At 40.9% G+C, this 25,378-nt stretch overlaps 1 protein-coding gene across 2 annotated transcripts in view; it reads right to left on the minus strand.

Annotated features, from left to right (window-relative positions):
- Positions 1-1,053: 1,053 nt before the first annotated feature.
- LOC126243098 (serine/threonine-protein phosphatase 6 regulatory ankyrin repeat subunit B-like) overlaps positions 1,054-25,378 on the minus strand; it is a 280,149-nt gene continuing 255,824 nt past the window's right edge. The window contains exons 16-17 of one of the 2 annotated variants that reach the window (XM_049948139.1): positions 15,352-15,633; positions 1,054-1,294 (exon numbers count right to left, since the gene is read on the minus strand). In XM_049948139.1, coding sequence (XP_049804096.1) covers positions 1,280-1,294; positions 15,352-15,633 — 297 coding nt within the window. In that variant the 3' untranslated portion in view covers positions 1,054-1,279. Of the gene's footprint in view, positions 1,295-14,917; positions 15,634-25,378 lie in introns of those variants that run through there. The other variant, XM_049948138.1, reaches the window with a different exon arrangement.

The following is a 25,378-nucleotide window of genomic DNA, read 5'->3' on the forward strand; positions in this document are numbered from 1 at the left end:
ATGGAAAAAAGTCTGTTGTCCTGTTATTCTGTATACTAGTACTGATAACCTCTTCCATTTCAGAGAACTGAGACCCTCCAGAATTTGACCAATTTGCCGATCTTGTGCTGTGTGCAGGAAAATGTCACAATGGTTCCTATGTGGAAATCTTCTTCTGTTGTGCACAGGAGTGTAGACTGTAGAATTTTTTGGTTATGGGTGACACCAGTATACCTGGCACAGTAGTTGCAGGATAGCAGGGAAGGGCATCTGAAAAATGCAGCAAATGGCCAGTAGGGGCCTTTATAGGCTGTTGAAAGAGTTCAGATGTTTGCAAGAGGCCATGCACTTGAGTGCCCTGTCTCCAAAACATTGGTGAAACCAACACCAATACTCATAATATGATGAAAAAGATAGTTGCTACTCACCATATAGCACAGATGCTGAGTTGTAAACAGGCACAACAAAAAGACTTTCAAAGAAGTAAGCTTTTGGCCTCAGCAGCAAGAGACTGTGATCATCTGCATGTGAGTTGTGTTTTCGTGTATGTGTGTGTGTGTGTGTGTGTGTGTGTGTGTGTGTGTGTGTGTGTTGTCTAATTCTGATGAAGGCCTTTTTGGCTGAAAGCTTCACAGTCTTCTGTGACTCAGCATCTGCACTCTATAGTGAGTAGCAACTATCCGTTTCATAATATTGTCATTATTCCATCCTGGATTTTCCATAGTTTGGTTTTGCCCAGTACCAGTAATCTACATCCTTATTTATCCTGTCTACAGTGCTGCCAATATTGAACTGAAGACCAGCAGCAATTGCTTTTGCTTATTCTGCCAACACTTTTAGAGGCTAGTATCGTTCCCATAGTATCAACTGTGGTGTTTGCTTTACCTCATTTGCATGCTACTGTTTTAATGCTGCTGTTTCCAATTGATCCGTCATTTTCCCTTTTTCCTACTTGGGTCACCACTGTACGATTTTATGAGTGATGCACTGATCCAGAATAATAGCACACACAGCTTGTTAATGAACGCTTTTAATACACTCAAAGTTTACATAATACAATCTTGGTAGGTGACAAGAAAACGCACCAAACAGAACAAATGGGCTTACAAATGTCAAAATATATCTAACTGTAACAGTCAATTGTTGTTTGTGATTTCCTGGTCAATCTTCAGGTCACTACACTACTATCCTCCTCTAAAGTTGCAAAGTGGACAATTAAATGTCTACGAGACGTAAATCTGCATCTTGGATTGGAATATCTTGACTGAAACTCGTGTCCGTGGTTTGTTTTGATTCAAACTTAACTCAGCAAAACCTGTAATTAATGGATATAACACAAAATCACATCACACAATTATGTGAAAATATAAATCCCTTGACCATGTTTAATTCACATAACTTATTATTAAATTCAGTTTTTAATTCATCACCCTGAGCTTTTATATTTGCGTTATTAGAATTAATACAGCACCAACTCAATACCTTCAGCTTAGATGTCAACTCTTAAATCTGTCCTTAAATGGTTGCCAAGTTTTTCAAAAATTCTCTTTTAAGCATTGCTTCATGCTACTTGTCAAAATGGGTGTATTATGACCACAATACCAAACCTATAATTAATTTAAATCAATTACTACCAGTAACAGTCTTTGGGAAGAAACTTCAATAAAAAAATCCACTTCTGACTGCCCACAACATTCCCACAATCAACAACAAGTCAACTCAGATTGAATGCAGTATACCAAATAACAATTGTGTAGCTTTCTGCATTGCAAAGCTGGCAGAAAACTGTAACACAGAGCTTGGTGAACTGTGTTGCTCAACATGGGTGCAATGCTGTAGGTCAACTAGCCACAGATGTAACTATTTTCAGCTACTGGTGCATTATCGCTGACTGGTGAAACAATTTTAGCCATCTGAAGTGGCAGTCAACAATCCTATAACTCATGGGCTTATGAAAATTTTCTTCAGTGTAACCATAATCAATTAATTTAATGATGGCTCATGGACCACACAATTCTTAATGCCTTTTCAGCGCACTGCTTCTAATGATTCAGAATAACTGTGTGAATTTCCTTGATGTTGCTGACCCCCACAAAGCAGAAATACCTAACCCAAAAGGATCCCTGTCAAATTGTATACAGAATTTGCAGCTCTGTTATCTCTAGTTTTAACTGTAATATACAATAGATCCCTTGAACAAAAACTGAGTCCACTGATTGAAAACAAAGCACGGGTTACACCAATCTACAGAGGTGATCCAAAATCTTAGTCTTAATTATGTCCACCCACTATACAATACTAGAACATATTCTGAGCCCAAATATAATGAGGTACCTCTGACTGAATGATCACCTCCATACCAAGTAGCAACGATCAAGCAAAACCCCACCTGCGATTTTCACACAACATTCTAAATGCCACAGATCTGGTAGTCAATCAGAAACAGCATTTATTGACTTCCATAAAGCATTGGAGTCAACACCACAATTAACAAAAGTATACAGGATATCAAACAAAATTTGTGCTTGTACTGAGAATTTCTTGGCAGGGAAGATACCAACATTTTATCTTGTATGGTAATTCACTGACAGATATGTAAATAACATCCACTGTACCCTAAAGAGGTGTATTGGGACCTTTGCTGTTCTTGTTGTATATTAAGGTAAACAGTACCTCAGAATACTCACTGATAATGCTGTTACCTAAACTAACATATAAATGGGAAACAGAGTTAGTAACAATCTCAGAAAATTCTTGACCAATTTACTTCAGATTTTTACATGGTACTCCAGGGATGTCACAAGTTTCCCCAGGTGAAATTTCCTGATATTTACATGATTTCCAGGCAAATTTTAGCATTTTTCCCTGAAAAATTTTGAGGTCTCAAGGTTGAGTGAACAAATAAGTTGACAAAAAATGTAGGGACTTCTGTATTTCTAAATGTGTGAGCAAAAATCTTAATACTAACGTCAACATCTTTTGTAATGAAATGATGGAGAAAACAAACAAAATTCTATATGTGTTTCATTAAAACCACTGGTGTTATTTCAATAAAATGAAAGACAATTGGTGACAAAAACATGCATTTCCCTGAAGTCGCAAGACAGATTTAAAATACCTTCACTGATTTCAGAAATAACCTCAGAAAAAGTAGGCCTCTTGAAAGAAGTGTATAAGGTGAGGATGAGTTGTGTAAACTTACACTATATGTGACTGCCAATAAAATGTTGGTTCTATTACGTTTGTTATTGTCAGTTATTACCCACTGTGTTATGTCTGCTATTTTAGAGGACTTGTGTGTTCACCTGCTTGGCTGAGTGGTAAGGTGTTTGTCTATCACACAGCAGGCTCAAATTTGATTCCCAGCTGGATTGGAGATTTTCCCCACTCATAGACTGAGTGTTGTGATGTCATCATCATCATTTCATGATCACCGACACACAAGTCACCCAATGTGGCGTCACTTGACGAAGACTTGCAACCTGGCAGCTGAACTCACCCATATGGGGTCTCCCAGCCATCAATGATAAATGATCATTTCATTTTACAGGTACTGTGTGATTTTTCTTTTGAGAAATATGAGCAAACAGTGTACAAATCGCCAGTGACTGCTGGCTTCTTCTTCTTATCATCCATGCTTTCTAGTATATGAACTACTTTCAAAGGGCCAAAATGAACTAGAATAAATAAAATGTCTATAAAACACTGCACTGTACAATGTATTTGTGGTGAGACAGTCACAATTGCTGAAATCCATTGCCCATGGCCTCTGGCCTGCTGAGGAACACCACAGTCCTGGGTCTATGGATAAACCATGAAAATTCGCTACATTACACCACACACAAACAGACCCAGACTGCGGGCAGACTGGTGAGACTAGATCTGATGGGAAGGGCCTGCACATTAGCAGGAAAGAATGGGCTTCAGATCGGTAGGCCCAATCCATTAGATGTACCTGCAGAAATGGCCTGTGGTTTCGGACCATTGTGGAGGTCCACTCCTGTGGAAAGCTGTTCACGTGTCACAGACATCATGTTGATGAAATGAGACTGTGATGATCAACCTGTGCAACAGATAACTTGCACAAATGCTCTGAGAATCAATAATAATGAAGATAGGTAGCAACTCACTGTGAAGATGATTGCCGAGTCACAGACAGGCACGTAGAAAAGACAGTCATACTCTCACAACTAAATTTTCAGCCATAGCCTTTGTCAGAAAATGAGGGCATACACACTTTCACATAATTGCTTGGACACAACTCATGCACACATGAGCGCCATCTCCAGCAACTGTGTCAACAGTTTCTGAGAATCAGTTCCAAACCAACCACTCCTCAGCCTCCCTGCCTCTCTTTGGCAGCTGCTAGGCTAGTGGCAAGAAGTGGTGGCAGCACAGACTGCAAGCTGAGGGAAATGGTAGATAGGGGAGAAGCAGTAAGAATGAGGGAGTAGGGATGCAGCGCACGTTCTCAGCTGTGCCCAGCCTGTGATGATGCATGACATCTCAGTAAATAAACCATTTCATCTACTGAGACAAAAATGAGATTTTTCTAGTGTTTTTTTCCGAATTTCCCTGATTTCCCTGACATGTTTGAAATTCCCTGGTATTTCCTGATGTCCCTGATCTCCAGAAATTGTGGATATCCTGTATTCTAAAAAACATCCAGTCAGACATAGGTTACACATTTTTTTAAAGACAACTATGTACAAATTTTCAGTTAAAACTGACTGAGAGAAATTGCTGAGCTCTGGAAGTATTTAGTTTCATTTTCTTTCTCTCAGTTGGTTTAAACCCCCTACTCGAGCAGCGGAGTTGCGTGCATCACTAGTGAAGCACGCTGCCTGTCCTCGGCCAGAAGAAGAGCTGTGAAGCTGTGCTTGGACTGTGGTGTGACTCTAAGCAAATTGTCGTGTCCTCGCATCACAGAATGGGAAGAAACAGGCAGAAGAAGGCAGACACAGAGAAGAGCCTTTGACACCACAACCCAGCAGGAATGCGGAACGGAAGCATGAAGAATGTCACACACCTGTCCCATGTCTGTATATTCAGTGCAGTAGAGGGTCATGGACAGAGATGTAATGTGTCATAGCCAACTGCTGCAGAGAAGAAGTAGGCTTGGAATTCCTTGACTCAGGCGCCATCGTCCAGCTGCAGGCACCAAGCATGGCCGAGCACTGCTCACTGAAGAGCACTGTGGCCACCCACATTGTTGATCAACCTACTGTGGAGAAGACAAACGTGCCAAAATAGCATGAGAAGCAATCCAAGGCTCTGATCAGGGGGCTGCCTTGGATATATGATGAGAAGACAGTCCAAGAGGGGCTGCCACGTGCCAGATTCTGGGGTGCAACTACTAAGCTGCACAACTGGACAAATAAGAAGAGGTCACCGCTGTACATCATCGTAGTGGTGGGAACTGTGATGTATGGCAGTGACATCTTCAGGTTAAGGAAGCTCTTAGGCTGTCCTGTAACTGGCAAAGCTCTCCCTCCTAGGCAAACTGAGAAGACATGACAAAGACACTGTAAGCACTGCTGAATGAAGACACAACTGAAAGGAGAGAAGATAGCTCCCACTGCCCAAGGGCGACTGGAATATAGCACCAGTGAGAGTGGTGTGGGGGACCGGCCACTGGCGGCAGCACAGCAGGCGATGCAAGTGCTGGAGATGTGCAGCATGTTGGCAGCTGCAGCGGAGGAGGTGATTGTGGCCTTCAAAGCCACCATAGACGCAGATAGGGCAGCTTTTAAGGCCACCCTGACTGCAGAGACAGAGGAGGCATGCAGCCAACTGTGGCAGTTGCACTCGAAGATGGGGCACGACATCTGTGCGGATGCCGCAGGCGAAGAGAAGATGCCTGCCGCCACTCCCCTTATGGAACAGCTGGCGGAAGGACACTTGCGGTGGACACACCGGACACACCAAAGAAGAAGATAGTAGCCACCCCAACAATGCAAAGTTCATCAGTTCTGAGCAGCTCTGCTCGAACGAGTGGGCTACCAGAGCGATCTGGACGCTCAAGGGCACGGGTTACATCGTCCACTACACAGGGAAGACTCAACTGTGGACCTCATTGAGCCTGTCAGTGTAGCCAATGAGTGAGGAGTGGTGCCACTATGCGACCACACATCTCTGAGTGCTTGGCTTCGACGCCCACCCACCAGACACAGACGGGCGAACTGGGCCAAGTCACCACTGATGCAGTGATGCAGGGAGCTCTCACAGCCGAAACTGCAGCACACCATGCTGCAGCACTGTCACGGACTGATCTCTTATGATGAACATATGGCATGAAATGGTATCAGCTTCTAACTTAAACCATCCTTACGTAACCTATCACAGTCAGCAAGACATCCACTACTGCTCTTACTACTATTGCAGAGGTTTTTTCCCCCTCGCACTTGCCTTGGCACTTTTTTCCGTTTGCCCTTCAAACCGCTGCTCTTCATTCAACTTTCGACCCAATCTATCTCCAGATGAGCACGTATAAATGATTAACCTTAACCAGATGTACGCAAACATTGCAGTACCCACATCCTGCAACACCTCACTTTAGTGAAAACTAACCCTTATGCAGAGATGGCAGTAGACCTTTTGAATTGGCCATCATGCCGCTGTGGGTATGGAGGGGTTCCACCTCTTTTCTTCTTTTTTTAAAAAAAAAAGTTGGTTTAAACTATGATAGCAGGGCATTTAAACCATTGGATAAATTGTTTCTCCTATGTATATTGTTACTCCATACAGAAAATTCAGGATGAAATGTAACAATATTATGATAAGAATAGTTGCCGCTTGCTATATAGTGAAGATGCTGGGACACAGATACACACAACAGACAGATTGTCAGAAAGTGAGCTTTTGGCCAACAATGCCTTTGTTGAATATAAACACACACACACACACACACACACACACACACACACACACACAAACACACACCACACACACACACACACACACACACACACACACACACATGTACGTAACCACAGTCTCTGGCAGCTGGAGCCAGACTGCAGCAGCACATGATGGGAGAGGCAACCAGGTGGGTAAGGAGGAGGCCAGGGTGTTGAGCAGAAGGAATAGCAGGGTAGGTATGGAGCATGGAAAAGTGCTGCTAGTGGGAGCATGAAAAGATGAGATGGAGAGTAGGGCAACTAGGTGTAGTTGGCTAGATGGGTACGGACAATAAGTAATGAAGATTGAGACCAAGAAGATTACAAGAATATAGGATATATTGCAGGGAGAGTTTCCACCTGTGCATATCACAAAGAGGTTGGTGTTTGTGGGAAGAATCCAGATGGCACAGGCTGTGGAGCAGTCATTGAAATGAAGAACATCGTGTTGGGAGGCATGCTGAGCAACAGGATGGTCCAGTTGCTTTTGGCCACAGTTTGTCAATGGCTATTCATGCAGACAGACAGCTTGTTGGTAGTCATGCCCACATACAAAGCAGCACAGTGGTTGCACCTTAGCTATTAGATCTCGTGACTGATTTCACAGGTAGCCCTGCCTTTGACAGGATTGAGTCACAATGGGAATGCTCCTCTGTGGCTTAAAGGTGGGACTTTCGGAGGTGGTGGGTGACTGGAAAGATAAGACACAGGAGATATGCTTTTGCACATGCTTGGGAGGATAATTATGGTCTGTGAAGGCCTTAGTGAGACCCTCGGTATATTTCAAGAGGGACCATTCATCACTGCAGATGTGACGACCATGGGTGGCTAGACAGTATGGTAGGAATTTCTTGGTATGGGGCAGGTGGCAGCTGTCGAAGTGGAGGTGTTGCTGGTGGTTGGTAGGTTTGATATGGACACAGGTACTCATCTTTGAGATGGAGGTCAGCATCAAGGAAGGTGGCTTGTTGGATTGAATGGAACTGGGCGAAGCGAATGGGGGAGAAAGTGTTGAGGTTCTGGAGGAATATGGATAGGGCACCCCCACCCTCCATCCTGATCACAGAGATGTCATCAATAAATCTTAACCAGGTGAGGGGTTTGGGATTCTGAGTATTTAGGATGGATTCCTGTAGACGGCCAATGAAACGTTGGCATAGGATGGTGCCATGTGGGTGCCCAAAGCCATACCTTGGATTTGCTTGTAGGTAATGCCTTCAAAGGAGAAGTAATTATGGGTGAGGATATAGCTGGTCATGGCAACTAAGAAGGAGGTAGTTTGTTTGGGATCTGTTGGGCATTGGGAAAGGTAGTGTTCAATAGCAGTAAGGCCATGGGCATTAGACATGTTAGTCTATAGGCAGTGGCATCAATAGTAACAAGCAGGACACTGTGTGGTAAAGGAAAAGGAAGTGTGGAGAGTCAGTAGAGTAAGGGGTTGGTTTCTTTTATATAGGGGGGTAGGTTGCAAGTAACAGACTGAACGTTTTGGTCTACGAGAGCAGAGATTCTCTCAGTGGCACTACATTAACCAGCCACACATCCTGGGTTGTTGGTTTCATGGACTTTAGGAAGCATGTAGAAGGTATGAGTGCGGGGAATGGTAGGGGTGAGCAGAAAGATGGACTCCAGGGAGAGGTTCTAGAATGGACCTAAGGATTTGAAGAGACGTTGGAGATCCTACTGGATTTCTGGAATGGGGTCACTGGGGCAGTGTTTGTAAGTACAAGAATCTGACAGCTGGTGGAATCATTCTGAGAGATAATCCTTGTGATTCAAAACAGTGTTGGAGCCTTTGTCAGCATGTAGGATTATAAGGTTTGATCAGTTCTTAGGTAAAATGCCGTTTGGCTAGGGCCTCCCGTCGGGTAGACTGTTCAACTGGTGCAAGCCTTTAGAGTTGATGCCACGTTAGCAACTTGTGTGTCGATGGGGATGTGATGATGATGATAAGGACAACACAACATCCAGTCCCTGAGTGGAGAAAATCTCTGACCCAGTCAGGAATCAAAACCGGGCCATTAAATATGACATTCCGTCCCACTGCCCACTCAGCTACCAGGGGAGGACAGCTCGTAGGTGATGAATTGACCTAACCTAACCTAACCTAACCTAACCTAAAGTTCTTTCTGTTGATGTAAGGTTAGCTTGCATGTTGAAGGAAGTGGGGAATGATGGTGAGGCAAGGTTAAGAAATTCTGGAGAGTTAACAGGGGGTTACTTGGTGGCAGTTGGGGGTGGATCATAAAATGGTTCAAATGGCTCTAAGCACTATGGGACTTAACATCTGAGGTCATCAATCCCACAGACTTAGAACTACTTAAACCTAACTAACCTAAGGACATTACACATCTATGCCTGAGGCAGGATTCGAACCTGCGACTGTGGTAGCAGTGTGGTTCTGGACTAAAACACCTAGAACCGCTCGGCCACAGCGGCCAGCGTGTGGATCACAGATGGATGGAGCAGTGAACTGAGTCTGCAGAGTTCAACATTGGTCATTGGCTAAATCTGATTGGTAGTGTTGTAGTGAAAAAGTGTTTCCATTGTAGGGGCCGAGAGAAGGTCTTTAACAAATCCTGCATGACTGAATTTTGGGGTGGGGTAAGAGATGAGGCCATTGGAAAGGACTGATACTTTTTCAGGGCTAAGGCTTTTGGAGGAAAGGTTCGTGATTCTGTGCCAGGTCTGTTCAGGATCTGGATTCTGTGTGGTGATGGGAGGGAGTTTTGAAAGGTGGGTTAAATGTAGTAGGTCTGCGAGACAGGCCTTGTCAGCTATGAGGGGACGTGGAGGAGTTTTGGAGGTTGTAGTAGAGGTGATGGACAGTGGTAGTCCAAGACAGGAGTGCCAAGGGAGCAGGGTGAAGAGTTTTTTGAGGTGGTTTTGTGCATGTTGCTCTAGTTCCTGGAGGGCAAGTGTTTCAATGTGTGTTACAGGATGCAGGAATTCAGGACTTAGGCCCATCCCAGAACTTCTCCCCAGAGCCCATCTCTCTCCTCACCCCTACCACTACTCCCTGCACTCCTTCCTTCTACATGCAAATCCAACCACCCAGGACTCCCCGTTGTGGCCAGTTACTATGCCCCACTGAGAGAATCTCTGCTCTCATAGACCAACACCTTCAGCCTTTTACCTGGCACCTACCCTCCTATATAAAGGATACCAACCATTTCCTCCACAGACTCTCCACAGTTCCTGTCCCTTTACCACAAGGTGCCCTGCTTGTCACTCCCTTTACACTAACATCTGTAATGGCCATGGCCTTACCACTATTGAACACTACCTTCCCCAGTGCCTGACAGATTCCAAACCAACAACCTCCTTCCTAGTTGACATGACCAACTATACACTCACCCACAATTACTTCTCCTTTGAAGGCATTACCTACAAACAAATCCAGGGTATGGCTATGGGCACCCACATGGCTCCATCGTATGCCAACCTATTCAATGGGCTATCTAGAGGAATCCCTCCTAAACACCCAGAATCCTAAACCCCTCACCTGGTTAAGATTTATTGATGACATCTTTGTAATCTGGATTGAGAGTGAGGACACCCTATCCACATTCCTCCAGAACCTCAACAGCTTCTCCCCCATTTGCTTCGCCTGGTCTTACTCTACCCAACAAGCCAAATTCCTAGTTGTTGATCCCCACCTCAAAGATTGCTACATCAGTACCTATGTCTGATAGGTTTCTATCAGCCAACAGCAATATGTCCACTTTGACAGCTACCACCCTTTCCATACCAAGAAGTCCCTTCCAAACAGCCTAGGCACACGTGGTTGTCACATCTTCAATGATGAGCTGTCCCTCTGGAAATATACTGAGGGTCACACTGAAGCCTTCACAGACCATAATTATCCACCCAACCTTGTACAAAAACAAATCTCTCGTGCCTTAACTTTCCAGTTACCCACCACCTGTCTACGTCTCACCATCTGGCCACAGAGGAGCATTCCCCTCATGAGTCAGTACCACCCAGGGCTGGAGCAACTGAAGTACATTCTCCACCAGGGTTCTGACTACCTCCCATAATGCCCTGAAATGAGATATGTCCTTCCCATCCCTCCCACAATGGTATTCTACCGCCCACCGAACGTACACAGTATATTCGTCCATACCTACACAACCCCTACTCCCAACCCCTTGCCTCATGGCTCTTGTCCCTGTAACAGACCTAGACGCAAGATCTGCATCCATACATCCTCCTACCTACACCTGCACCTACACCTACACGTACTCCAGGCCAGTCACAAATATCACCTATCCCATCAAAGGCAGGAATACCTGTGAAACCGATCATGGTATCAGCAAGCTACCTGTGAAATCAGTCATGAGATCTACAAGCTAAGGTGCAACCACTGTGCTGCATTCTATATGGGCATGAAAACCAACAAACTGACTTTCTGCATGAATGACCACCGACAAACTATGGCCAAGAAACAACTGGTCCACCCTGTTGCTGAGCACACCGCAAAACATGATGTTCTTCATTTCAATGACTGCTTCACGGCCTTTGCCATCTGGATTCTTCCCACCAAAACAAGCCTTTCTGAAATGCGCAGGTGGTAACTCTCCCTGCAATATATCCTACATTCTGGTAACCTTCCTGGCCTCGACCTTCGTCAGTCATTGTCCTTACCCATCTAGCCCCTTCCCTGTTCCCATTCCAGCAGTACACAGCACTCTATTCCACTAACCTCGTGTTTTTAATTCTCTCTGTTTCACTACCTCCCCTCTCTCCCCTGAGCTCCATCTAACCTCCCAACTACATCTAGCTGCCCTGCTCTCCATCTCATTTTTGCACGCTCCCACTAACAGCACTTTACTGTCCTGCGCCCCTACCCTGCTATCCCTCCCCCTCCCTGCCCCAGTATCCCTCTTACCCTCAACCTGTTGCCTCTCCCATCATGCACTGCTGCTTGCAGTCTGGCTCTAGCTGCCAGAGACTGTTATTACGTGCGTGAGAGTTGCATTTCTGCGTGCGCAAGCGCACGTGCACGCGTGTGTTTTCAATAAAGGTGTCGTTGGCTGAAAGACGGTCTTTTTGTTGTGCCTATCTGCGACTCATTATCTTTGCTAAATGGTCTGCCTCTTTAGCTGGGTGGCAATGTGCTCGCCTCCCATGCAAGCAGGTTCAATTCCCGGATGGGTTGGGGATTTTCTCCACTCACGGACTATGTGTTGTATTGTCCTCATCATTTCATCCTCATCACCGGCGCACAAGTTTCCCAATGTGGGGTTGAATAAAATAAGACTTGCACTTGGCGGCCGAACTTCCCCAAATAAGGGCCTACCGGCCAATGATGCCATAAGCTGATTTCCCTTTTTTAAAAATATATGGTGAATATCAACTATCCTTTTCCTAATACTGAAACAAAAATTGTGTACGTACCAACGTGCTCTTTTGTTTTCTTCCTTGCACTCAGTTTTAACAAAAAATCTGTATATTAGGAAAGAACACTACCTTCCAACATATTCACCTTGCATTCGCACACATTTTTGCAATCGTAGAACCCAGGCATCGAAATTAGTTTGGAAAAAATTCAGGGTTTTGCTTCTTGACTCATATTTTAAAACTGTTTTAACCTCGTCCATGACAAGTATGGGGATACTGTAATGGATATCAGCAAAACGCAGCATAGAAGGCGTTTGGTAATGGAGAAGGTACACAGCTGTCAGCTGATAACATTTACCACAGTTAACAATTGAGGACATGCAGCTGCACTGATTTGGAGAGACAGAAACACTGGAGTTCACATTCAACAGCTTTAAAATCATTCTGAGAATGACTTATCGGCTTATGATTAGAATACTACTACACAGTCTGAATAATCCAAAATTTTGCAATGCAATGCAGTCTATTCACAGATATAAACTATGCAAAACAATGCCACTAAAAGTACTAACATCACATATCAAGCAGCTGGAGAGGTCTCACTCATACCCTGTATAGCAATGATCCCAATCGACTGACCCATTCTATTTAGAGGAATCAAAGTTTCATTTGCAGTAACAGTAAAGAAGGCTCAAGATCTGACATTCAAATACATTGAAATTGACTTACGATCAGAGTGTTTTTACAATGGTCAGTTGCATGTGCCTTTTCACTAACTATTACCCTACCACACCACAAATAGCAAACTGTACTCTATACTAGGACACTGGCTGTATATTAAAAAAAAAAAAAAAAAAAAAAAAAAAACCACCTGTATATAAAACAATATAAACATAGTGTACTGTGATAGTGTGCCATTTTGTTTTCTTCCTTGCAATAGGATTTAATTAAGATAGCCAGCCATTTAAGTAATTACACAATTTTTTTGCATGGTTGTATGTTGTCGTTTTCTGAACTGTTAGTTCAGAAAACCAGTTCACGCTCTTATGAAGAAAAAAAAAAGTATATTCTGAAGTTTTGTAATTGTACTGTCCACAAAAAATTTAAAAACCCTAAAAATAATAGCAACCAAAAATGAAAATAAGTGTCTTGTTCATTACATTACAATCTTGTTAATATTTTATTATAATCTCAAGCTCCATTCCTTCACAGTGGGTGAAGTTGCAAAGACGAGACAAAATTTTCATCCTGGTACAGTTCCCAGATAACCAAGATTAGGGCATGTGTCAAGTTCCCATAGAAATTTAGTAATTGTGAAGCATTGCCAGTTCACTAGAGTATGATAAAGTATTGTCTAATGAAAACTGCATAAATGTTCAGTCAGAGAATGATAAGATTTCAAAGTGGTGCAAAATTTGCAACTTCCTTTAAATGTTCAGAAATGTAAAATTATGCACTTCACTCAATGGAAAAACATAGTAATCTATGACTACAATATCTATGATTCAAAATTTCAATCAGTCAACTCAAACAAATACCCAAGTGGGGCAATTTGTAGAGATATGAAATGAAAACAATAAATGTGCAGAACCAGTGGTATGTGACTGCATTCATATGATACTAGATCTGTTAGGTACAAAACAACACACTACAGGCATATTCCAGGTTTTGACACAGTGGATCAAAAAATATTGCTGGAAAAAACTGAACATATGGTACCGGTATCAGAGGACTTGCAAACAAATGGAATGCATTGTTTCTAGCAATTTCATACAGACAGTCAGCACAAAGCACACTAACAAACAACTCAATCATTAACTGAAATCCTATATAGCAGTAAAACTGTTAAACAAGGTGTGCCACAGTGCTGAGCACTGGGACCTCTATTTCCCAGGCATATTTATGACTTGAGCCTGAATATAGATGCACACAAAACCATAATAACTGCAGATGATACAAATGTATTGCTCAAAGGGGAGAACATATGGGCAGTTCAGAAAGCTGTGAATTTGGCTACTGAACAACTCAGCAACATAAAATTTTATGTTTTATTTACAAAATAATTCTAATATGAAAGACTTTTTGTCAGAGATGTTTTGGTGTAAGAAGAGAAATTAAAAACACAGAAAAAGCATACCAACTGTGTCTCAGTTATTGTAATTACCATTTATTCACATGTCATGTGGGTCCTTCTTTGTCTTTCATTATTGTATGATGTCAACATTTCAACTGTGAGGTTTTTAAAATTCTGTGAATGATTCAAGCTGAATGAGAATGAGAAATGAACAACTATCTGTTTTATCAAATACACAGAAAAAACTATGACCTAATGGACAATGATACCAAAAAAGAAAAGATAAGTATAAAAACCAATTATTTTGTAAATTTTCCTTCCCTCCTAGGGTTAATCAGTGTTACAATAGCAGTGTGCACACTAGAGATGCACTTTCACCGACTGAGAATTATGCAGCTTGGGAAATGAACTGTGTATTTTGTGGGAGTCACCAAAGTTCGTCATGAGTTTGTTGCAGGTTTGAAATGCTTTAATAGTATTGACATTTAAGAGAAGGGAGTTTTTACTGAGAAAAATTTTCTCATTTAGCATAATGTGAAAATTGAGATATGGGGGATCAACAAGTCAGGTATAACACTGTGTGAAAAAGGTGTATCAATATTTAATATCAGGAAAACTACAATAAAAACTTTCTTCTACTCAAAGAAAATCATCTCCACCTTACACAAACTGGATGGTACATGTAATTAATAGTAATCATTGAGTGTATCATCTATACTGTATTGAACACAATAACATTCCCTGTCTCTACCACAAGTGAATTATTATTACAAAACAATGAATTAAAAATATTTCAAAATAACAAGACAGTTTTCATTGCACTGCAAAATATCACACAGTTGTCCACCCCTTCCATAGTTAACACATAGGTGTACTTCACATCTGAACCCACTCTTCCAGATCCAAAATTTCTGCATCACAGTATGCCCTAGACTGAAGAGCTAGTTCGAGGGCTGTTCTGTTCTCACTGTCACGTAATTTTACATCAGCACCTTCATGTATCAAGAATTCCATCATCCTAGGAGTCCAGGAACTCCAGTCTCCCATGGAACTTACCAACATGAGGGAAGTTTTGCCATTTCTGTCCCTTTGATCAATTGGGATGTGGCCCTCATCCAGGAGGTATTTCACAGTCAGTGCACGGCCGGAAAGAGCTGCACAGTGGAGGGCTGTCTGACCATCATTATTCCATTCATCTGGATTCTTTTGCATGCCTAAGATGAGCTTCACCATTTTGAAACTGTTCTTTGCTGCAATATGTAATAAGGTTGTCTTGTGTTCAGGATCCCACCAACAGTCTTCAAGATTAGTTCCCAATGAAGTCAAATCTTCTAACATCTGCACAAAGAAAAAATATTTTGCATAAATAAAAGAGAAGTTACGGCAATTTAAGAATGTCATGTAGACAACATTTTCATCAAAATATCCCCTATGACTTTTCTAGTACAGTGACACAGATATTTTGATTGTATCACCACTCAAATTAATGTGTGCATCTGAACTGTGAGAACAAATCAAGATTTACTTTAAAAATAAAATGTGTAGTATATACACACACATCAGAGAAGAACACAGAACTTTGTAACTATAATTAGTCTTCAAGACAGAGATAAAGCTTCCACAAATAAATATAAACACATTCTTCTAATTATGTAACAATATTATGAAAAGGATAGTTGCCACTCACCATATAATACAGATGCTGAGTCGCAGCTAGGCACAACAAAAAGATTGTCACAAAATAATCTTTCGGTCAACAGTCTTTGTTGAAAATAGATGAGACACACACACACACACACACACACACACACACACACAACCACACACACAACCACACACTCTGGCAGCTGAAGCCAGGCTATGAGCATCAACAGCAGTGCATGATTCGAGAGGCAACTGGGTGGGGCTAAGGAGGAGGCTGGGGTGGGGAGGGGAAGGGATAGCAGTGTAGAGATCTCATCAGCTGTCCCTCTTCTTCACACTTGTCCACCCTCAGACCTGCAACCCACAATAAAATATTTGTTTCTTTATATCTTCCCTTTCATCCCATTGTGACTTCACACCAATTTTAGTGGGTTTTTGCCTTTCACTATCATCGTACTCCCTCAGATTTCATCTTGTTGTCTCCTATTTCATCCTTTTCGTGGTTTTTTTCCCATTTATTTGGGTGTATTTTTGCAAATTTTTTTGGACGTAATCCTACATTATTTACATATTTCTTCAGTTCCCCCCCCCCTCCCCCCCACCCACCTTGGATCCTTGCTCTTTCCATCTATGAAAATACAGAAAAGTTTCCTATACCTAGCCATAACCCCGTCCCACATACCGATCCTACGTTGTTGCTTGGCTCACTTAATCCCTCCATCATCAAATTACCTAACTCTGGCTGCCAACCTTCCTTCCAGAATGACCCCCATCTGCTCAGATTCTGCCCATCCTTAGCCCTCACCAACTTAGACCTGCAAAACCATATCTATCAAGCCCAAACCTCCCTGCAATACCTTCTCTCTATCCCTAAAATTCTCCTGCTATGCAATCTCAAATTCCTGGAATCCATAACACACACTGAATTTCTTGTCCTTCAGGAACTACAGCAACATGAACAATGCCAACTCAAAAACTCTTTACCTTGGTCACTTCCTACTCCTGCCTTGCAGTACCACAGGCCACCACATCCACAACTACCTCCAAACCTCCCCCACATCCTCTCATAGGTGTCAAACCCTGTCTTGCAGACCTACTACATTTACCCCACCATCCAAAGCTCCCTCCCACCACCACACAGAATCCAGAATCTAAACAGATCTGAAACACAGTAATGAACCTTTCCTACAAAAGCCTTTAGCCCCCCCCCCCCCCCCCCAGAAATATCAGTCCTTTCCAAAAGCCTCACCTTTTGTCCCACTCACAAATTCAATCAAGCTTGTTAAAGACCTCTCCTTCTCCCAGTCCCTAGAGTGGAAACACTTTTTCACCACCAACCCTACCAAACAGACTCATCCAAAGACCAATGTTGAACCCTGCCTGACTCAGTTCACTCCTCCATCCAACCATGATCCACCCCCATTGCCCCCAAACCATGCCCTGTTAACTTTCCAGAATTTCTTAATCTTGAACCTTGCCTCACCATAATTCCCCAAATCCCTCAACACACAAACTAACCTTAAATCTGCAGAAATAACCAGTCTACCACCTAAAAACTGATTATGATCTTATTATACTACCTGCAAAGGCTCCACCACTGTTGTTTTGAATTGGAAGGATTACCTGACAGAAGGGCTCCACCAGCTTGTAACTTCCATCTACTTTATTTATTTATTGACAGTCCTCGGTGTTGACGTACTGCATTGTTATACTGGCTGAAAAATTGGTGGTGGAAGTTCAACACTGACTACTGTAAATGATGTAGCCGACAGTTGCACAATTGCATTTCACAGTTCTTTACTTTCATTGTTCACAACCCTCACTGCCCCCAATATTACACAATTATATGGCCAGTTCACTACTGTTAAATGTTGATAAGCCTCATTAATAGGTTGCAGGCAAACATCAGCATACCACTACGATAGTTTGCTGTTGAACATCTATGAGCAGTAAAAACCTAACCACACAGTTCACAGTTCTCGCAGAATAAAAGCTACGTGTGACACTATTTCTCAAATAAATTGAACAGACATTGTCATTGAGTGTTTTAACACATGGCCTACTTAGTTTACACTTATTCTACTGTTAAAATGATGCAGTTTTGTTATTTTAACCAATACATAAATTGCCTCTGAAAATCGGCCGTGGCCTGAGTGTCTCGAGACCAAAAGTCAGTCCTTTATACATCCTCACAATAATAGGCACTGAAACTATGCATTGTTTGATGTTTAAGTTACAGAAATTACAATTAAAACATAACTCATTCAATTAACAGAATACATCTAAAAATTCCTTATTTTTAACATTTTCTTCTATGACAAAGGTTAGGCTGAATTATTTATTTAAATAATGAAATTATCAGTTATAGTTATGCTAACAACTTTTGACAAACCTGGTAATTATTTTGAAATTATTTAAGAGCTGACTGTGCTAATATGTTTTCGAACAGAGCCAAATAAATACTTCAAGAATTCTAGTAGTTCTTCCAAATGTTTATAATTGGCACAGAATTTATATTTGTTTATAAGTCAATAATAAAGTCTGTCATGCAACAATTACTGATTTCACCCTATAACTAAAGTATTAACTAGGAATAGTCAAAATACATTAAGCAATTAATTACATACACAAAATTAAGCACAAAATTAGACCTGGTGCTATATTCTTTAAGACTGAGGGCCAACCTTTCTCTTTTATGGAAATGCAGCTTATACTCGTGCATATGTTTAAGTGACACCTTACACATCATTACGAACTGTCATATTCATGATGTATGGAACAAGGATTAATGTATATATGTATGTTTATTAACATCTAGGAAAAGGTGTAGTTAAGGAGAAAGAAGCCTGATTTGAACAGGAAATAATTTGAATGCTGTAAGAGCTTTAAATATCTTGGGTCACTGGTAACTGAGAATAATGATATGAGAGAAGAAATACATGTTAGTATGTGCATGTGTTCGTAGGTGCATGTTATCTGATAGTTTGTGACGAAGCAAGCAGAGATATCTTTACTTCCTCTCTTGTTTTGCCATCTGCCTTCTTAAATTCATTTTTATTTTCATTTTTGCCTAATTACCATTAATATGCACGAGTATAAGCTGCATTTCCATAAAAGAGAAAGGTTGGCCCTCAGTCTTAAGGAATATAGCACCAGGTCTAATTTTGTGCTTAATTTTGTGTATGTAATTAATTGCTTAATTTATTTTGACCATTCCTAGTTAATACTTTAGTTATAGGGTGAAATCAGTAATTGTTGCATGACAGACTTTATTATTGACTTATAAACAAATATAAATTCTGTACCAATTATAAACATTTGGAAGGACTACTAGAATTCTTGAAGTGTTTATTTGGCTCTGTTCGAAAACATATTAGCACAGTCAGCTCTTAAATAATTTCAAAATAATTACCAGGTTTGTCAAAAGTTGTTAGCATAACTATAACTGATAATTTCATTATTTAAATAAATAATTCAGCCTAACCTTTGTCATAGAAGAAAATGTTAAAAATAAGGAATTTTTAGATGTATTCTGTTAATTGAATGAGTTATGTTTTAATTGTAATTTCTGTAACTTAAACATCAAACAATGCATAGTTTCAGTGCCTATTATTGTGAGGATGTATAAAGGACTGACTTTTGGTCTCGAGACACTCAGGCCACGGCCGATTTTCAGAGGCAATTTATGTATTGGTTAAAATAACAAAACTGCATCATTTTAACAGTAGAATAAGTGTAAACTAAGTAGGCCATGTGTTAAAACACTCAATGACAATGTCTGTTCAATTTATTTGAGAAATAGTGTCACACGTAGCTTTTATTCTGCGAGAACTGTGAACTGTGTGGTTAGGTTTTTACTGCTCATAGATGTTCAACAGCAAACTATCGTAGTGGTATGCTGATGTTTGCCTGCAACCTATTAATGAGGCTTATCAACATTTAACAGTAGTGAACTGGCCATATAATTGTGTAATATTGGGGGCAGTGAGGGTTGTGAACAATGAAAGTAAAGAACTGTGAAATGCAATTGTGCAACTGTCGGCTACATCATTTACAGTAGTCAGTGTTGAACTTCCACCACCAATTTTTCAGCCAGTATAACAATGCAGTACGTCAACACCGAGGACTGTCAATAAATAAATAAAGTAGATGGAAGTTACAAGCTGGTGGAGCCCTTCTGTCAGGTAATCCTTCCAATTCAAAACAACAGTGGTGGAGCCTTTGCAGGTAGTATAATAAGATCATAATCAGTTTTTAGGTGGTAGACTGGTTATTTCTGCAGATTTAAGGTTAGTTTGTGTGTTGAGGGATTTGGGGAATTATGGTGAGGCAAGGTTCAAGATTAAGAAATTCTGGAAAGTTAACAGGGCATGGTTTGGGGGCAATGGGGGTGGATCATGGTTGGATGGAGGAGTGAACTGAGTCAGGCAGGGTTCAACATTGGTCTTTGGATGAGTCTGTTTGGTAGGGTTGGTGGTGAAAAAGTGTTTCCACTCTAGGGACTGGGAGAAGGAGAGGTCTTTAACAAGCTTGATTGAATTTGTGAGTGGGACAAAAGGTGAGGCTTTTGGAAAGGACTGATATTTCTGGGGGGGGGGGGGGGGGGGGGGCTAAAGGCTTTTGTAGGAAAGGTTCATTACTGTGTTTCAGATCTGTTTAGATTCTGGATTCTGTGTGGTGGTGGGAGGGAGCTTTGGATGGTGGGGTAAATGTAGTAGGTCTGCAAGACAGGGTTTGACACCTATGAGAGGATGTGGGGGAGGTTTGGAGGTAGTTGTGGATGTGGTGGCCTGTGGTACTGCAAGGCAGGAGTAGGAAGTGACCAAGGTAAAGAGTTTTTGAGTTGGCATTGTTCATGTTGCTGTAGTTCCTGAAGGACAAGATATTCAGTGTGTGTTATGGATTCCAGGAATTTGAGATTGCATAGCAGGAGAATTTTAGGGATAGAGAGAAGGTATTGCAGGGAGGTTTGGGCTTGATAGATATGGTTTTGCAGGACTAAGTTGGTGAGGGCTAAGGATGGGCAGAATCTGAGCAGATGGGGGTCATTCTGGAAGGAAGGTTGGCAGCCAGAGTTAGGTAATTTGATGATGGAGGGATTGAGTGAGCCAAGCAACAACGCAGGATCGGTATGTGGGACTGGGTTATGGCTAGGTATAGGAAACTTTTCTGTATTTTCATAGATGGAAAGAGCAAGGATCCAAGGTGGGTGGGGGGGAGGGGGGGGGGGAACTGAAGACATATGTAAATAATGTAGGATTGCGTCCAAAAAAATTTGCAAAAATACACCCAAATAAACGGGAAAAAAATCACGAAAAGGATGAAATAGGAGACAACAAGATTAAATCTGAGGGAGTACGATGATAGTGAAAGGCAAAAACCCGCTAAAATTGGTGTGAAGTCACAATGGGATGAAAGGAAAGATATAAAGAAACAAATATTTTATTGTGGGTTGCAGGTCTGAGGGTGGATAAGTGTGAAGAAGAGGGACAGCTGATGAGACCTCTACACTGCTATCCCTTCCCCTCCCCACCCCAGCATATATATATATATATATATATATATATATATATATATATATATATATATATATATATATTGCTACTTCATATCTAAAAATTCATCTATTTAGTAGGACGAGTCATCATTAAGATATTCTTTTATTTTCTTTTAAATGTTGGCTGGCTGTCAGACTTTTAATGCTATTTGGTAAATGACCAAAGATTTTTGTGGCAGCATAATTTACCCCTTTCTGTGCCAAAGTGAGATTTAATCCAGAATAGTGAAGAACATCGCTTGTTATTTTTGAATTGGGATGTGTTATTAATAACAAATTTCATAAGTGAATATATGTATTGTGAAAGTACTGTGAATATTGTGAGTTCCTTAAATAAATGTCTGAAAGGTGATCTTGGGTGGGCTCCAGCAATTATTGGCATTACACACTTTTGTGCAATGAATACTTTATCTCTTAATGATGAATTGCCCCAAAATATGATGCCATATGAAAGCAGTGAACGAACATAGGCACAGTAGGATAATTTACTGACATGTTTATCACCAAAAACCAATAACCCTAACAGCATAAGTAGCTGAGCATAACAATTTCAGCAGATCATTGCTGTGTTTCTTCCAATTCAGTTTCTCATCAATGCACACACCCAGAAATTTTGATTTTTCTGCCTTAGCAGCAGACTTCTGTTCATGGTCTATGTTTCCAATGCTGTTATGCCATTTACTGTACAGAATTGTATAAACTGTGCTTTCTCGAAGTTTAGTGAGAGTCCATTTGCGGAGAACCACTTAATAATTTTCTGAAAGACATTATTTACAATTTCCTCAGCTGTTTTTTGTTTATAGATTGTGATTACTATACTTGCATCCTCAGCAAAAAGAACTAACTTTGCTTCTTCCTGATTCTAGAGTGGCAAGTCATTAATATACATTAAGGCCAATAAGGCACCCAAGACTGAACCCTGTGGGACACCATTCTTGATACCTCCCCAGTCAGAGGACTCTGCTGATCTTTGCTGACTATCTGTACTGTTAATCTCGACCTTCTGCATTTTTCCAGTTAAATATAGATTAAACCATTTGTGCACTGTCCCACTCATACCACAATACTTAAGCTTATCTAGAAGAATTTCATGATTCACGCAATCAAAAGCTTTTGAGAGATCACAAAATATCCCAATGGGTGATGTTCAGTTATTCAAAGCATTTAATACTTGGTTAGTGAAAGCATGTATAGCATTTTCTCTTGAAAACCTTTCTGAAAACCAAACTGACATTTTATTAGTACTTCATTTTTACAAATACGTGAAGCCACTCTTGAATACAATACTTTTCCAAGAATTTTGGATAACGCTGTCAGAATTGAGATTGGGTGGTAGTTGTTAGCATCAGACCTATCCCCTTTTTTATGCAATGGTTTAACAATAACATATTTCAGTGTGTCTGGAAAAATGCCCTGTTTCAGTGAGATATTACATATGTGGCTGGGAATCATACTCTTCTGTTGGGAACAGGCTTTTAGAATTCTGTTGGAAATGCCATCAATTCAATGTGAGCTTTTACTTTTGAGTGAATTTATTATTTTCCTAATTTCAGTAGGAGAGGTGGGTTGAATTTCAGTTTTATCAAATTGCTTAGGTATTGCCTTCTCCATATACTGCCTTGCATTTTCTAATGAATAGCTGGATCCTATTTTTTCTACAACACTTAAAAAATGTTTATTAAATTTTTTTTCTACTTCTGACTTCTTCTTAACAAACTTTTCACTAAGTTTGATAGAAATACAGTCTTCTTGTGCTCTCAGTTGCACTGTTTTCCTTTTAACAATATTCCAAATTGTTTTAATTTTACGAGGGCATTTCGAAAAGTAAAGATACAATGGCTCACAGTCCTTAAACAGAACATTTATTTAGAAAACGTCAGTTACATTTTATTAACTGGATTATTTGTTATTTTTCGACATAATCACTCCCGTTATCCAATCATTTGTCAAGTCATTGCACAAGCTTTTGTATCCCACAGTCATAGCAGGTTGTCGGAACCACATTTCAACTTCATCTTTGATCTCTTCATCGTTATGGAATGATTTTCCACCAAGATGTGACATCAGGTAACAGAAGACATGGAAGTCGGCGGGTGCAAGGTCCAGGCTATATGGCGGATGGTCAAATATGTCCCGTTTGAATTGTTTGAGTAGTGCTTTGGTTATGAGCGCTGTGTGAGGCCGAGCGTTGTCATGAGCAAGCGGACTCCACTTATCAGCATTCCCCTGCCACTTATCAGCATTCCCCTGTGTTTGTTTTGAATTGCCCTTCGAAGATGTTTCGAAGTCTGGCAATATGCAGCAGCATTAATTGTCGTTCCAGGAGGCATAAATTCCAACAGAATTGTCTGTCCCAAAAACCAGAAGCCATGATTTTCTTCACTGAAATCGCCGTTTTGCATTTCTTGGCTTTTGGTGAATTTGAATGGCACCATTGCATTGACTGTTGCTTGGATTCAGGTCTATAGTGATAAACCCACATCTCATCACCTATCACAACATGATCAAGGAACTCGTCACCTGCTTCAGCATAGTGTGTAAGGAAGTCGAGTGCAAAGCCCATCCTTTTCTTTTTGTGTTCTTCTATTAACAGTTTTGGAACCCAGTGCGCACACCATTTCCTGTACCCTAACTTGACAGTCACAACGTCATAAAGAGTTGTCATTGACACATCTGGTATGATCTGATGCAATTCTTTCAATGTGAGATGTCTATTCGCACGAATTGCTTCCTCCGTTCTCCGAAGAAGGACATCAGAGATCACAGATGGCCGACCTGTTCTTTGTTCGTCATGAACATCAGTCCTACGTTCAGAGAAATGACAACACCATTTTGTTACATTTTGTCTATTCATAATGTTCCCATAAACGGAAACAATTTCTTTGTGAATATCCACTGGTCGCTAACCTTTTGCATGAAGAAAATGTATGACGGAGCGGACTTCGAATTTGGCAGGAGTCTGTATTGGCGCAGCCATTTTAAACACGACCTACTCCAACCAGAAGCAACGTTCAACTGCCAAACGACCACGACGAGAAAGATAATGGTTCAAGGTTAACACCAGTGTTGCCAACTTGCTCGCCAAAACTCTTCTGTTCCTCTGGCATACGGTGTATCTTTACTTTCCAAAATACCCTCGTATTATCAGATGTGCCAATCTCACATAATGCACATACTTCTGGACTTTTTAATAACATTTCTTAATACAGTGCAGTAGTTTTTAGTATGTATGACTGTTTCAGGATCATTGCTCCTCCTAGATATAAGATACATTTCCCTTTTCTGTTTTCAAGTAAGCCATGGTTTCTTAAAATTATATTTCTCTGCTTTCTTATGGAAACTATTTTCAAATATACTCACAAAGGTATCATGAAATAGGTCAAATTTTGAATTAGTGTCAGGCTCCCTGTACACCTCATATGAATGTAACTTTTGCAAGCTTTCCGTAAAATTTTCAGTTGTTAAATCATTAATTGAATGCACTATTTTGGAGGACTGTTTTGCATTACTGTATGGAGGTATGTCATATACTGTAACTAGCTGTGCATCATGATCAGACAGACCATTCTTAACTGGAGAATTTTTTATTTGATTAAATTTATCTTGGTCTATAAAAACATTATCTCTCAGTGTGCTGCTTTCCTGTACCACCTGAGTAGGAAAATAAATAACTGACGTCAAATTGGAAGAACCAAGTAATACTTCAAGGTCAAGCTTTCTATTGGACTGCTTCAGAAAATCTACATTGAAATGCCCAAAAACCATAATTTTCTTCCCTCTGTCTGACAGATAGCACAACAAAGAATCCAAGTTTTACAAAAACAGTTGAAAATTTCCCAATGGGGACCTATACATGGCTAAAATTTTAAAAGTACTATTATT

The sequence above is a fragment of the Schistocerca nitens genome, chromosome 1 (genome assembly GCF_023898315.1).
Source record: "Schistocerca nitens isolate TAMUIC-IGC-003100 chromosome 1, iqSchNite1.1, whole genome shotgun sequence".
Lineage (NCBI taxonomy): Eukaryota > Metazoa > Arthropoda > Insecta > Orthoptera > Acrididae > Schistocerca > Schistocerca nitens.